Here is a 12,938-nt window from a genome sequence, read left to right as displayed (position 1 = left end):
AAAAAAGCAAGTCCCAAACCAAAACAACAAAGACAGTTGTGGTCTCAGCACTCAGGAGGCGGAGGCAGGAGGATTGGTGCGCCTCGGACGGAGCGGGTGAGGCCTCAGTCCTTGTCCTCACAGCCTGCCCGCATCTTGCCGCACCTCCTTCCCCGGGCATTCCTCGTAGAGACACACCGACGAGAAGAAAGGCGCTGGGCTACGGAGGGAGGAAATAATCCAAACCCGAGGTAATCAAATGCCAAAATGCCAAGGTCCCACCGAGATTTGAACTCGGATAGCTGGATTCAGAGTCCAGAATGCTAACCATTACACCATGGAACCACCTGAGGACAGGTAGCCTTTTCGGTTCCCTCCAGGAGGACAGATTGAACAGAAAAATAATTTGTTTTTCATCTATTTTCTGCCCCCCGCCCCCCCCCTCCGCTTCCTACACCCGCCACCACCTCCTGCACAATCCCAGTTACAGCCTGTTTTCCAGCACCGGGACCCTTCCCTCCACCCGCCCTGTGCACTGCGCCCTCGGGCTGGTTCAGGCGGTGGAGCGGGGCTCGCTCGGGCGCGCGTTCTAGGAACGCGAGTTTTCCGAGCTGGCCTCGCCCAAGGCCCAGCCCCCGGTGAGATGCTGCCGGGGCCTTGAAGTCGGGCGGAGAGTTCCCGAGTGCTGGGATTCAAGGCGTGCGCCACCCCTGATTTTATGGTTTTCTGTGGCTATTTTTTTTTTTTTTAAGCGGGTTCACAGAGATGACAGAGACGCCGGCATTTACGGACTCTGAAATAAGCGTGCTAGGATGAGGCTCACGAGGGTGCGGCGCCCTGAGTGCCAGGTGGAAGCGTGGCAGAGGGGACGGTGTCCGGAACCCCAGACCCAGCGAGCGACAGCCGCCCCGCCTCGGGCATCCCTCCTCCCGGCTCAGAACACACTCGGTTTCCTGCCTCTGAACACTCCTGCCTGCAATGAAAGACCTGCGCGCAAAAATAGTGCAAATCACTATTGTAATAAAGAATCTTGAGCGATTTCGTTGGTGACAAGAGCCGGTCCCCAAATACTTCCCCTCGCGCTCGGTTCTCCTAAGTGTGTGTGTGTGTGTGTGTGTGTGTGTGTGTGTGTGTGTGGTGTTGGGGTTGGGGTTCAAGACATTCTGATTTTAAGTACCCGAGGGCGGTTAGGCTCGGAGCGAACTAGGAACTCTGAGCTGAAGAACTGCAAAACCACACCGACTCCCCCAGCTTTAAGCAGCGCTATTGGAAATAAGCACTTCTATGTCTAAGCTCAGAGAGTGCTTGTCCGAGTTCCTGTTGAAGAGGTCTTCCTCTCAGAACTGATCTTCTTAAAGGGAGGGACTCTAGATGGGCGGACTAGACCTCAGTGGAGGAACTTGCACCAAGGGACGTCTGGGGACACTAACTTGACATGATAGGCCTTAACATAAATGACAGAGCGCATGAATTCCAGTGGGGGGTTATGGGAGGGGCCAATGGGGACAGGGTATAAAGATGATTAAGATGTTCTGTAGGAAATGCACAAAAATTCAATAAAAATGTTTAAAATGTCTCTTCTTTCTTCCTTCCTCTTTCTCTTTTCCTTCCTTCCCTCCCTCCTCCCTCCCTTCCTTCCCACAGCCCACCTGTGAAGGTCAGAGGTTCCTCTCCTTCCACCATGTGGGTCCTTGGGATTGAACTCAGATGGTCAGCCTTGGTCACAGGCCACTTTACTGTGTGAGTCATCTTGCTGGCCCTAAGCTAATTTTTACAGACTTGTTCAGGCACTCACGTTAAGCAGCATTTAATTGCCAGTTACCCTTCTGACACAGGTGACCTCTGTGTGCCCCAAGGAATATTCGAGTTATGCACACCAAAGTCCAAAGTGCTTACAGTTGCCTCTCTCTCTCTCTCTCTCTCTCTCTCTCTCTCTCTCTCTCTTCTTTTTCTCCCACTGCATTCAAGATGTGGCATAAGTTAAGGTCCCCTGCCCCACTCCAAATTCAAGTGCAGATGTGCCGTGTGCACCCTCAGCAATTCCAACTCTGCCTGCTCCTCGGTTGCCAGACTAACCCTAACCCCTAACCTTTTTTTGGTCTTTTTGAGACAGGGTCTCCCTGTAGCCCCAGCTGTCCTGGAACTCAGTATTAGACCAGGCTGGCCTTGAACTCACAGCGTTCCACCTGCCTCTGCCTCCCGAGTACTGGGATTAAAAACATGCAACGCCACAACCGGCAAACCTCATTTTAAATTAATCCATTTAAACGCCTTTAATTGGCAAGGGCCAGTGGTGCAATGGGTAACCCTGATCCGTCTGACTACGGATCAGAAGACTCTAGGTTCGACTCCTGGCTGGCTCGGGTGTGCGCTTTTTGTCCAGCGAGAGAACTTTCGTCTGCATTCGAATGCGGATGTTGCTGAAATTGCTTTAGAACCGGTTATGAAGCGAATTCCGAAGCCTCTCTGATGACAGGTGGGAACTGAGTGGCTGTTTAGCTGGAACCGGCGTCTGAGGCGTCAAAGGAAATCACATTATCTCGGATGGGGAGACGGTGTTACACCTTAGAGGGGTCTGCGGGTGTGGAGGGAGGGAGAGAGGGAGGGGAGAGCCCCGTAGGGGGATGCACACCTCTCCTCAAACCACCTTTCAGGTCTTTACCTTTGCCGCGTCCTGAACCCGAGTTAGAAAGGTGTTAAAAATGGATTAAGGCTCAAGCAATCGAAAAAAAAAAATTCTGTACAATACTTCATGCTGTGAAAACACAACGTGACCGTCCCAAACTTTCGTGAGACCCTTCAAACATGTGCTTAAAAAAAAAAAAAAAGACCCATCTCTGCCATTCGAATCTACCGATTCCAGTCACTGTCGTGTTTACCTTCATCCATCCCCCTTTACCTCTGTGTCATTTTTATCATGTTTAGTTATGTTTACAGATAAACTATATGTGTATCAAAATTCATGGATCACAACCTAAACGGTGGCCAAGTCTCTGAGGAGCGTCAGGCAGAACAGGCAGAGTCCAGAACAATCGGGAACAGAGTCACCATAAACATCTTCTTAAGGCACCCAAGTGTGTTTTGTAGTAAAAATACATGGTATAAAATCTTTTTCCCTTCCTCTCTCTCTCTCCTTTCCCAATTGTAGTTCGTTGGCCGGTTAGCCCAGGTGGCTAGAGCGTGGTGCTAACCCAAGTTCTTGGGTTCGATCCCCACACGGGCCACTGTTGAAGGTCGTCTTCATTTTACACCTTCAGTACAGCAGGGATACCTCTTAACCTAGATTAGGCAGTCCATGTTTGTCGTCCTTATTTTTCTTTAGTCACTCACAACCCGACTGTGTTTTAGAGTCCCCCAAAGTTCAACTTTTCCTCAAGGAAATATTTTTCTAGTAGCAAGAGTTGAAGACAGACAGCTGTTCAAGGCAGAGCTCCCAAGAGTGGGAGCCAGCCCCGTTAAATAATAATGATAATGATGATGATGATGATAATAATAATAATAATAAAATCTTAAAAAGGGGGAGTCAGCCCCCTCTAATGATAAAAGAGGGAGCCGGCCAGACCATCTATTAGGAAAAGAGAAGGGGGGATTAGAAAAGCTTATTTGATTTTAAATTTTCTTTCCAAACTAGTTCTAAAACCAACCTCCTTTCTCAAACCATCCAGGTCTACAAGTTAGAAGAAATCTTTATGTGTTTGTTCTTTGGATTTCTCTGATGATTTAAAAGGCAACGAAGTTGGCCAAGCACAAAGAGACTGCCAACCGTCAGCTCACACCCCTTGCATTTTCCTCTTTTCTCTTTTGATAGGAGGTAGACAAGAGTCAAATCTGGGTTCTTGGGATCAATAAACATAAATCTTGCCTCTGTTTCTGACTTGAAAAGCTAATTAAATGTTGGGTACCTTTTGAGGTTTTTGGGGGGTAATCTTTCCCAGTCTTGTGTACCTTATTTATTATTGTTATTATTATTATAAGTGTCGTTGTCTTTTGGAAAGAGTCTCCCTGTAGCCCCAGCTAGTCTGGAACTCACCATATAGACCAGGCTGGCCTTGATCTCACAGAGATCAGCCTGCATCTGCCTTCAGAGTGCTGGGATTAAAGTCATGTGCCATCACACCCAGCCTAGTCTCGTATATTAAAAAAAAAAAAAAAAATTCTTTTAAATTTTTTACTTTTTAGACAGGGTCGCATATATTCCAGGCTGGCCTTGAATTCACTGTACGTTGGCAGAGGATGCCCCTGAACTCCGGACCTTTCTCCTGCCGTCTCCCACTGGCATTACCCGCAGGAACCCCAAGGCAGGCTCCTGGATCTGAGTATTTTCCACGCGAGTTCCATCAGTCTTAGCCAGAATTATTTCCCGAGTTTATCTGTAGAAACCACAGCGGGAAAACACTAAGACAACGGATTCTCAGATGAAAAACATTTCTCCCCAACAAAAAGCACCATCTCAAGCATTTGTAGATTCAAAAAAGTACTAACACTTCAAACACTTCAAATCGTGTGCTGAAAAAATAGACAATGGGTGAAAACGGGCGAAAAGCAGGAAAAGCTCATTGAGCTCAGGAAAACTTTTCAAGAAAAAAAATCACATCGAAAATGAAGATTACAAGGAACTCGGAAGAGAATAGATTTAAATACACGTTTAATCATGGAAATTAAAGACGAACCACTAAGAAAATGAAAAGATTAACGAAAGGCAAAGACGTAAGAGCTGTGAAATCATTAAATGTTAGGCCGGAAGTGAAAATCCAGTAAGGGAGCAATCAAGTTTCCTGAAATAAACAGAAGCTAATAAAGATAAAATATTTAGACTATCAGCTTTTGTCAAGCGATCTATGAATGTACTAACCCTGAATGCCCCGATGTCGTCTATGAAAATGGACATTTGGGCTTTTGAAATTAATATGAAAAACAACTCAGTATTTAGAAAAAGAAATGGGAATATGAGCTAATAATTATACAACTAGCCAAGCTAATTGTCAAGAATCAATAGAAAGAGCTTTAAATATGCAAATAGAACCTTTGCAGCAGTAAACTACCGGGTTTATCCAATCCAGTATGAATAGTCATCAAAGCCCATGCCCTCCCTACAGAGTGTCAGGATGGCCGAGTGGTCTAAGGCGCCAGACTCAAGCTTTGCTTCCCTGACTGGGGATTCTGGTCTCCAGATGGAGGCGTGGGTTCGAATCCCACTTCTGACACATATCTTTTGGGCTTAAGAGCACTGGCTGCTCTTTCTACACAAAATAACAAATAAAATATAAAAAAAATCTTCTGGAAAATAAAACATGTCAGGTGGGAAGAGAAGCAAACGGGGACAGGGAGGGGAAGGAGACAGATCATCAGACTGTACTGTAGACAGGGTCAAGAGAACCAATCAAAATGGAGAGAACCCAGATATAAATGAATAAAGACACGGGACTGTGAGCAAGAGGCCATGCTAGGACATACCCAAACCTTCCGAAATAGAAAAAGAAAAATTTTAAATGTAAAACACATTCGCTCTTCTAATAGTACATCTTTTATTGACAATTTCATACATATAAACAATGCATCTTGATCATATGCACCCCAACTTCCCCTTCTAGTTCCTCAGGAACCTCACCTTCCTCCTCTCACTACCCCCCGCCCCAGGAACCTCAACACACCTCCTCCCTGCTTCCCGTCAACTCCAATTTTTACTAATAATCCACCCAGTCAAACTAGGCTCTCCCGGTTGGAATGTGGACTGAACTTGCTGACTTGATCCTGTGCAGGTGAACACAGCTGCAGTGAGTTCATGAGTGTAATGACAAAATCAGGTGCCAAAGTACATTGATTAATTGATTGATTGATTGTATTTGTGTTCACACATGGAGGTCTGGGTACAACTTCCGGGACGGGGCGGGGGAGGGGGGGGGCTCTTCTTCCATCACGTGGTTTCTATTGATGATCAAACTCAGCTTGCAGAGGACCTGGGTTCCTTTGATTTTCTCTAGGAAAATCTGTAAGTTTAAAAGTAACAAACCAATTAAAAAATAGGTTCTTAGCTGGGCGTGGTGGTGCACGCCTTTAATCCCAGCAGAGGCAGGTGGATCTCTGTGAGTTCAAGGCCAGTCTGAAGACTTATGCCTTTTTTTGGGGAAAAAAAAAAAAAATTTAAAAAAAAAAAAAAAAAAAAAAAAAAAAAAAAAAAAAAAAAAAAAAGTTCTTCATCTCCCCCCAGCCCACACCGTCCACCATAGAGACAGGATAATGAAAACGAGGACAGGTCAATATTTGGATGCGTGGGAGCACAGCCTCTCCTGCCTTGGAGGAGAGTCCCTGTCCAGGTTGGAGGGATGAAGTCAGCTCAGGGACAGTGGTGGGAGAAAGTTGTTCAGATTTTTAACATGGATTTTATTCCCTTGTGTGTTACTCCAATAACTCCCCTCAACAATGCATAAGGCTCCCTTTTCTCCACAATTTTTTTTTTTTTTTTAGTTTTTTGAATTTTTTTGAGATAGGGTCTTCCTATAGCCCTGGCTGGCCTGGAACTTGCTATGGAGACCAAGCTGGCCAGAGATCCACCTGCCTCTGCCTCCGGAGTGCTGGGATTAAAGATGTGTGCCCCCATAGCCAGTTTTGATAATACCCAGCCCTCTGGCTAAAACCTCAGTGTGGTTTTCCTTTCTGCAATGACCAGTGGCTGTGAGCATTGTTTCATACACTGTTTGCCCATTTTAATGCTTCCTTTGGAAATAATGCTTATTCAGGGTTTGTCCATTATTTATCATCTATCATCTACCCTACCTACCTATCTACTTACCCACCCTACCCTATCTATCTACCTATCTATCTATCATCTATCTATCTTCTATCAATCATCTATCTAATCTACCCTATCTATCTATCTATCCTATCTATCATCTATCAATCATCTATCTAATCTATTAACCTATCATCTATCATCTATCTTCCATCATCTACCATCATCTATCAATCTATCTATCTATCTATCTATCTATCTATCTATCTATCTATCTACCTACCTACCTACCTATCATCTATCTTTCTATCTTTTGTCTTTTTGAGACAGAGTCTTGCTGTGTAGCCCAGGACTGGTCTTCAACCCCCTTCCCTTCTGCTTCAACCTCTGGAGTACTGGACTTACAGGTGTGCATCAACGTATCCAGCTCTTTGCCCATTTTAAAACCAGGATGACAGACCTCAGTTCTGCAGAAGGTGAAATCAAGGACAAGATAGGCTGCAGCTGTCACTTGAAAACAAGACAATGTTTGGACATTGGCAGAAGACCGCCTCCCAGAGTCCAGGGCAGAACACTGCCTTGGGGTAGTAAGAAAGACAGGGGATGGGCTTGTGTTTTCCTTTCTCAGGGACTGGAGCTCTGGGAAGGAGTTTGGTTAATAACAGAAAAGGAAAACAAGCTTTACTTTGAACTTTGCCTGATTTGTTTTGCACGCTGTATCCTTGGCTGACCCTGCTCCTTAGGTATAAAGAGCCACTCTTAGAATTAATCTTACTCTTGTTGAGTCCTTTGCCTTCTCTCATCTCACTGTCCACCAGCAGACCTGAATCTCTACACCAGGTCACTGGTGCGTGTTGTTTGGTTTTTCTATTGAGCTGTGTGAGTTCCCTGTTTTGTGGAGGACCCATTATCTGGAACGTGTGCATCGGCTTCCTCCCAACCCGTGGATAGCTTTCATTCTGTTGTTTCCCTTACTGTGTAGATTTTCTGTTGATGTCAGTTTACCTTTTATTTTGTTGTTTTCACTTGTTTTTACTTTTTACTTTCAATTTTGTACAAGTGTTCTGCCTGCATGTTTCTATGTATGCCAGTGCACCACATGCATGCAGTGCTTGTAGAGGCCAGAAGAGGGCATAAGATCCTCCTGGAACTAGAGTTACAGGTGGTTATGAGTTGCTGTGTAGGTGCTGGGAACCCAGACTGGTACTCTTAACCACTGAGCCATCTCTCCAGCCGTTCTTGACCATCTGATGACATCCAAAACATCATTTCAAAGAGACCCCTCGGGTCAGGTGAGTCCTCTCCAGGAGCTCTGAGAATGCTTGAGAAAGCAGATTAGCACCAAACCCAAAGCTACTCAGTTTGCAAATGAGACTCAAAGGAGCACCCAGCACTGTAGGAGAAGGTCCTGAAGTGTGTGACTGCTTTTTTTTGGGGGGGGGCACAGTTCTCTTAACAGGCAACAAGCATACACTATGAGTCAGGCCAGTATTTATGCTAAATATCTAAAGGGAAGTGCAGAGGTTAGACTTCATTGAGGGCTTGGGGTTATAGAGTAGTAAAGAGTCCAGGGTAACTCCAGTGAGCAGAGTTGAGGTTAGCCCTAAGAAGATAAAATCTATTTTTGGGTTTGAACTTCTTCACAGAGTGGAGTTAGGGCTTCTCTTTCCAGCCCCTCCTCCCTCCATGACCCGCTCCTTGGGGACGTCACTCTCCCTGACCTGATTTTTGTTATTCCTGGTGGCAGCTGCTCAGAGGAATGAGAAAACTAAGAAGCTATCTCTGGATTATCCCTCAACCTGAGTTCTAGACATTCAGGGTGCCCATCAGGGAGGCTTCCCAGAATCCTGCACACCTCAGATAGGAAGTGGGAAATACTAGGGGTGGCATCTGATTGTAGGGAGAGGGAATGAAGGGAATGGAAGCCTATGAGAGACAGAAAAACAGACCACTACTTTTCTTTTTTCTTTTTGGCCTTTTTGAGACAGGGTCTCCCTGTAGCCCCAACTGGTCTTGAAATCACCATGCAGACATGACTGGCCTTGAACTCACAGAGATCCACCTGCTTCTGCCACCGGAGTGCTGGGATTAAAGGCATGTACCACCATGCCCGGCTGTACTACTTTTCTTGTTTCAGGAAGGCTACCTTTGCTCTGGCTCAGTTTCAGAGGCTACAAGTCCACCATGGTGGCATGGGTACAGTGGTAGAAGCCAGCTGACTGGTCACATCACTGTCATGCCCAGTCAGGAAGCACAGACAGAAGAACACTGGTGCCCAGCTCTCCTTTTTATTCACTCTGGGACCCCAGGATGGAATGTGCAGCCTGTATTCTGGGCAGGTCTCTCTTCAGTATAACCTCCCTGGAAAGTCCTCACACACATGCTTAGAGGTGTGTTTCCATGGTGATTCTAATTCCAATGATGTTCACGATGGAGATTACTCATCACACAGACTAAGGCACAGAGAGCTAGAAATGAAGATATTTAGAGAAGTGGAGGGAGGCTGAGAAAGTGAATAGTGAGAGATGAGAGAGGAGGAGGGAGGGAGAGACAAGGTAAGGAAGGAGAGAGTAAGGGGGGGAGCGGGGAGGAAAGAGAGTAATTTAATGAGGAAGTAGGATACATGGGAGAAACAGAGGCTGAGACAGGTCAGGTCTGGAGAGAGTCACTTTCAGCAATGAGTCCAGTTCAGGAGCCGGCAGGCAGAATTCAAGCCGGATTCTGATCAGGGAGGAAAGGACCCCAGCATGGGGAACCACATGCCCCTGGCCCTGAGCATCCACAAGGACAGGAATCATTTGCCTGTATTTATAATCTGCTCTGTGACAAAGCTTCTGGTTGGACTGAGGGTGTCACAGAATAAGCCAGCAGCATACAAAACAGGCACTGAACCCTGTTTCTGGAACTTTCTCCTTCCAAACTGTCGGATCGCTCTCTGACAGGTATGGCACAGGAAGAGAGGCCAGGACCAGCCTGTGTTCCTCTCTTAGGGGCTGAGCAGGATGGTGAGTGTCGGCGACTCAAAATCCACGCCAAGTCAGGAGTCTTGTCGAGGCAGGAACTCACTTTATTGCGTCAGGCCTTACCTTATATATAGTTTAAACAAAAAGGGGTGTGGAAAATGGAAGGGCAAAGGTGTATGTCATCTGGGGCAATGGCTGTGAGTCACTGGGAACTGGCCACACCAGCTGTGATTGGGGAGAGGTAGTCCGAGGTCGGGCCCTGCTGAGTCACCTCTGCAAAGAAGTGACCGGCCAGAGACAGGTCACCAAACTTTAGACAGGCTCAGGAAGTTACAATAGGCCTCGTCGTAAGTTATGCCACAATTATGAGGGTCCTGGAGACCCAACACAAACCAGCTGTTTTCCTTCGTCCTGTGAGGAAATCTGCCAGGGCTGCAGCGGCCATGCCAGGAGAGGTAAGGGTCTGGGCTCAGACCCTCCCTCTGTTCTGCCTCTCCTTTGCCTGCTGGAGCCAGGCCTGCAGCTGCTGGAAGATGCCCTGTGGAGAGGTGGGAGCACTGTGCAAGTCAGACCCCAGCACCGTAGAACGAACATGCAAATAAATATGCAAATGTAAGTGTAGCGGACTCAGAGCCTTTTCTCTCGTGCTTTTATGTGTATGAGTGTTTTGCCTCATGTATGGAAGTACACATGTGTCATGCAATGCACAGAGGGCATCATATACCCTGGAACTGGAGTTACTGATGGTTGTTAGCTGCCATGTGGGTGCTAGGAACTAAACCTGGGTCCTCTGAAAGAGCTCTTAACCACTGAGCCATGTCTCCATCCCCCCAGAGCCTTTTCTTTTACCTGGCGCCCCAAGCGGAGGCTGGGAGAGTCTGAAGGCCTCTCAGGAGCCATGTCCAAGCAGTGGGAGGCATTAGGGATAAGAAGGGCAGGCTGGGAGGGTCCCAGGTCCTGTGTTACACTCAGTACATGCCAGGGGTCTGTGTCTCCTGAAAGACAGGGAGGATGAGGCGCTGAACTGGGGGCAAGGCAGTCACTGCAGAGCCAGGTTCTGATGGAACACTCACCATTAACAAACAGCACTTGGGTGGCTCTGGGGGTCTGGCCACCATAGTAAGAGTTTGTCTGGGCCACAGCCTGGGCAACAGATGCCACTGAGAGACCAAACACTTGTTGACACAGATCTAGCTGGAAGGGAAGTACTGGGAGCTGGGAGAAAGGGCACTGAGGCCCCTCACAGGTGACATCTGTGGGGAGATAGTAGCTCTGGGCGTGGAGAATACACACAGCCATGCCCCTGCTCTTCTTCAGTAATCATTTCACTGAGGAGCAATCCTGTACCTAGGAAGATTTCTCTGCCTTTCATGTGAAAGTCAGATTGAATAAGTCTAAGCCTGGAGACCAAGAGGCCTGGGATCCAGACTTTAGTGTGCTGGGCCTCCACCAGTAGAGGAAGTTAAAAAAGAGGACTAGAAAGCTAGGATACAGAGAAAGAGCAGGACTCCTGATTGACAGGACACCTGAGCAATGGGGAAGGAGGCATGTAAAACTAGCTCAGGTTTCAAGCCCAGTAACTGGGCAAAAGGGAGACACCAAAAGACACCCAAGTGTGTGTGTGTGGGGGAAGCCAGGAGAGGAAGACCACTCATGTGGAGGCTGGTTGTGAGCAACATGTCACACCGAGTTGCCTCTCCAGCCAGACACCAACAGGTTAGATAAGGCCTAGGAGTTGGGTTAAAGGATCATGAGTTAAAGGACCATCTGTTAAATGATACATGCTTTGGGCGAGGGTTAGGCCTGGCACTCACAGAAGCCAAACTCTGTGCATGTCTGGTACAACCACTGCCGGTCACCCACACCAGACACGTGGGGCGTGGTGGCTCTCAGCTGAGCCACAGTTTCTTCCCGAGAAAAACTTAAACACCTCTGGCCCACGCTGCGAGTTATAACCTAAGAGACAGTAAGTACGTATTTACATAGTTCATAGATACATCCCTCCTCTTCCCCTAAGCCAGGGCCCACAGCCTCTTAGGGCCAAAAGTGAGAAGGGTGTTTCCAGATTTTCCTGAGAGTCGAGTCAGAGGAGGTCCATTAGAGGAGGTCCCGGTAAATAAATAACCAAGATCTTATCACGGGTGACCTCTCCGGCAAATGTTAATCTTACAGCTAGCTGTCTGCTCTTCTGTAGCTGGGGAACTAATAACGGTTATCGCCTGAGCATTTAATGAAGTCGGGAGGCATTCTCAGAATCCTTCCTCCAGACCACGCAAGAGTGAGGCTGGATTAGCTCTGGATGCTGGAGGCCCCAATTCTAAGACTCAGATCCCAGAGCTACTTTTTTGCGTCTTTAAATACTGAGCACTTAACTCTGCGCCAATAGACAAAAGGGATAATATCCGTGGTCTCTAACATTTGTATACTGCGTGTTTAGCACCCACCGGATTGCTTAGTACTTTCTCATTCCACCGCTGGGACTTCAACCGGGTGAGGCATGCAAGCCTCATGTTACAGAAGACTAAGTTTCAGAGGGGCCTGAGCTCTCACAGTGAAGGTGGAACAGGAGCCCTTGGGTCAACTGGCTCCCTGTATGCATATGTGTGCGTGACTGTGGGCGCGTATGTATACGTGCGTGCATGTATGTGCACGTGAACATATGCATGTGTGCATGTGTATGTGCCTGTTGCTGACCTGCACCGCCCGGCGAAGCCCGCGGTAGGGCGTGTGGTAGCTGTGGTTGCCGTCGCCCTCCAGGAGGAGCCCACAGAGCTGCCGCACGCTGAGCGGCGCGCCCGCCTGTCCGTCGTACTGCACTGAGCCGCCCACCAGGGCTTGCAACGCCCCCAGCAGCTCCGCCTGGTCTTCCGGGCGGTCCAGGGATGCGCAGGCGCCCAGTTCCGCCCGCAGCTTGGCGCGAACTCCCGGGCCTGCGCGCAGCCGCCGCTCTACCTCCTGGAAGGCTGCGGACGCCGCCGCCCGGCACTGCGGGGACCCACAGCCACGTCCGCGGAAGGCCTGGGTTTTCCTTCCCCGGACCCGCGTCCTCCCTCCCGGCCTCCGTGTAGTCCTCGGCCTCCCATTTTACTGCGGTTCTAGACCGCTCCAGAGGACGCGGGACCCAGCGCTCGCCCGCCACCCAGCCCTCTGATGGATCTTTCTTCCCACGGCCCCGCCCTCCCGTGGCTCCTCCCTCCCATGACCCGGCCCACTCGTGGCCCCGCCCTCAAATGGCCCGCCCTCCCATGGCTCCTCCCACCCACGGC

General features: G+C 48.4%; 1 protein-coding gene and 2 non-coding genes across 3 annotated transcripts in view; 1 reads left to right on the top strand and 2 right to left on the bottom strand.

Annotated features, from left to right (window-relative positions):
• Window positions 1-252: 252 nt before the first annotated feature.
• Trnaq-cug lies at window positions 253-324 on the bottom strand. The gene has a single exon. It is a non-coding gene; the product is annotated as a tRNA-Gln (tRNA).
• A 4,754-nt stretch (window positions 325-5,078) lies between these two features.
• Window positions 5,079-5,183, top strand: Trnal-caa. Its single transcript has 2 exons — window positions 5,079-5,116; window positions 5,138-5,183. It is a non-coding gene; the product is annotated as a tRNA-Leu (tRNA).
• A 4,824-nt stretch (window positions 5,184-10,007) lies between these two features.
• The window catches only part of Prss16 (serine protease 16), a 6,496-nt gene continuing 3,565 nt past the window's right edge, over window positions 10,008-12,938 (bottom strand). The window contains exons 8-12 of the mRNA XM_008826647.2: window positions 12,367-12,657; window positions 11,487-11,628; window positions 10,746-10,925; window positions 10,522-10,667; window positions 10,008-10,210 (exon numbers count right to left, since the gene is read on the bottom strand). Coding sequence (XP_008824869.1) covers window positions 10,142-10,210; window positions 10,522-10,667; window positions 10,746-10,925; window positions 11,487-11,628; window positions 12,367-12,657 — 828 coding nt within the window. The 3' untranslated portion in view covers window positions 10,008-10,141. The remainder of the gene's footprint in view (window positions 10,211-10,521; window positions 10,668-10,745; window positions 10,926-11,486; window positions 11,629-12,366; window positions 12,658-12,938) is intronic.

This window comes from Nannospalax galili, unplaced genomic scaffold (assembly GCF_000622305.1).
Source record: "Nannospalax galili isolate Female #2095 unplaced genomic scaffold, S.galili_v1.0 scaffold952, whole genome shotgun sequence".
Lineage (NCBI taxonomy): Eukaryota > Metazoa > Chordata > Mammalia > Rodentia > Spalacidae > Nannospalax > Nannospalax galili.
Note: the sequence above shows the minus strand (reverse complement) of the source record. Positions and strands in the feature narration are given on the sequence as shown.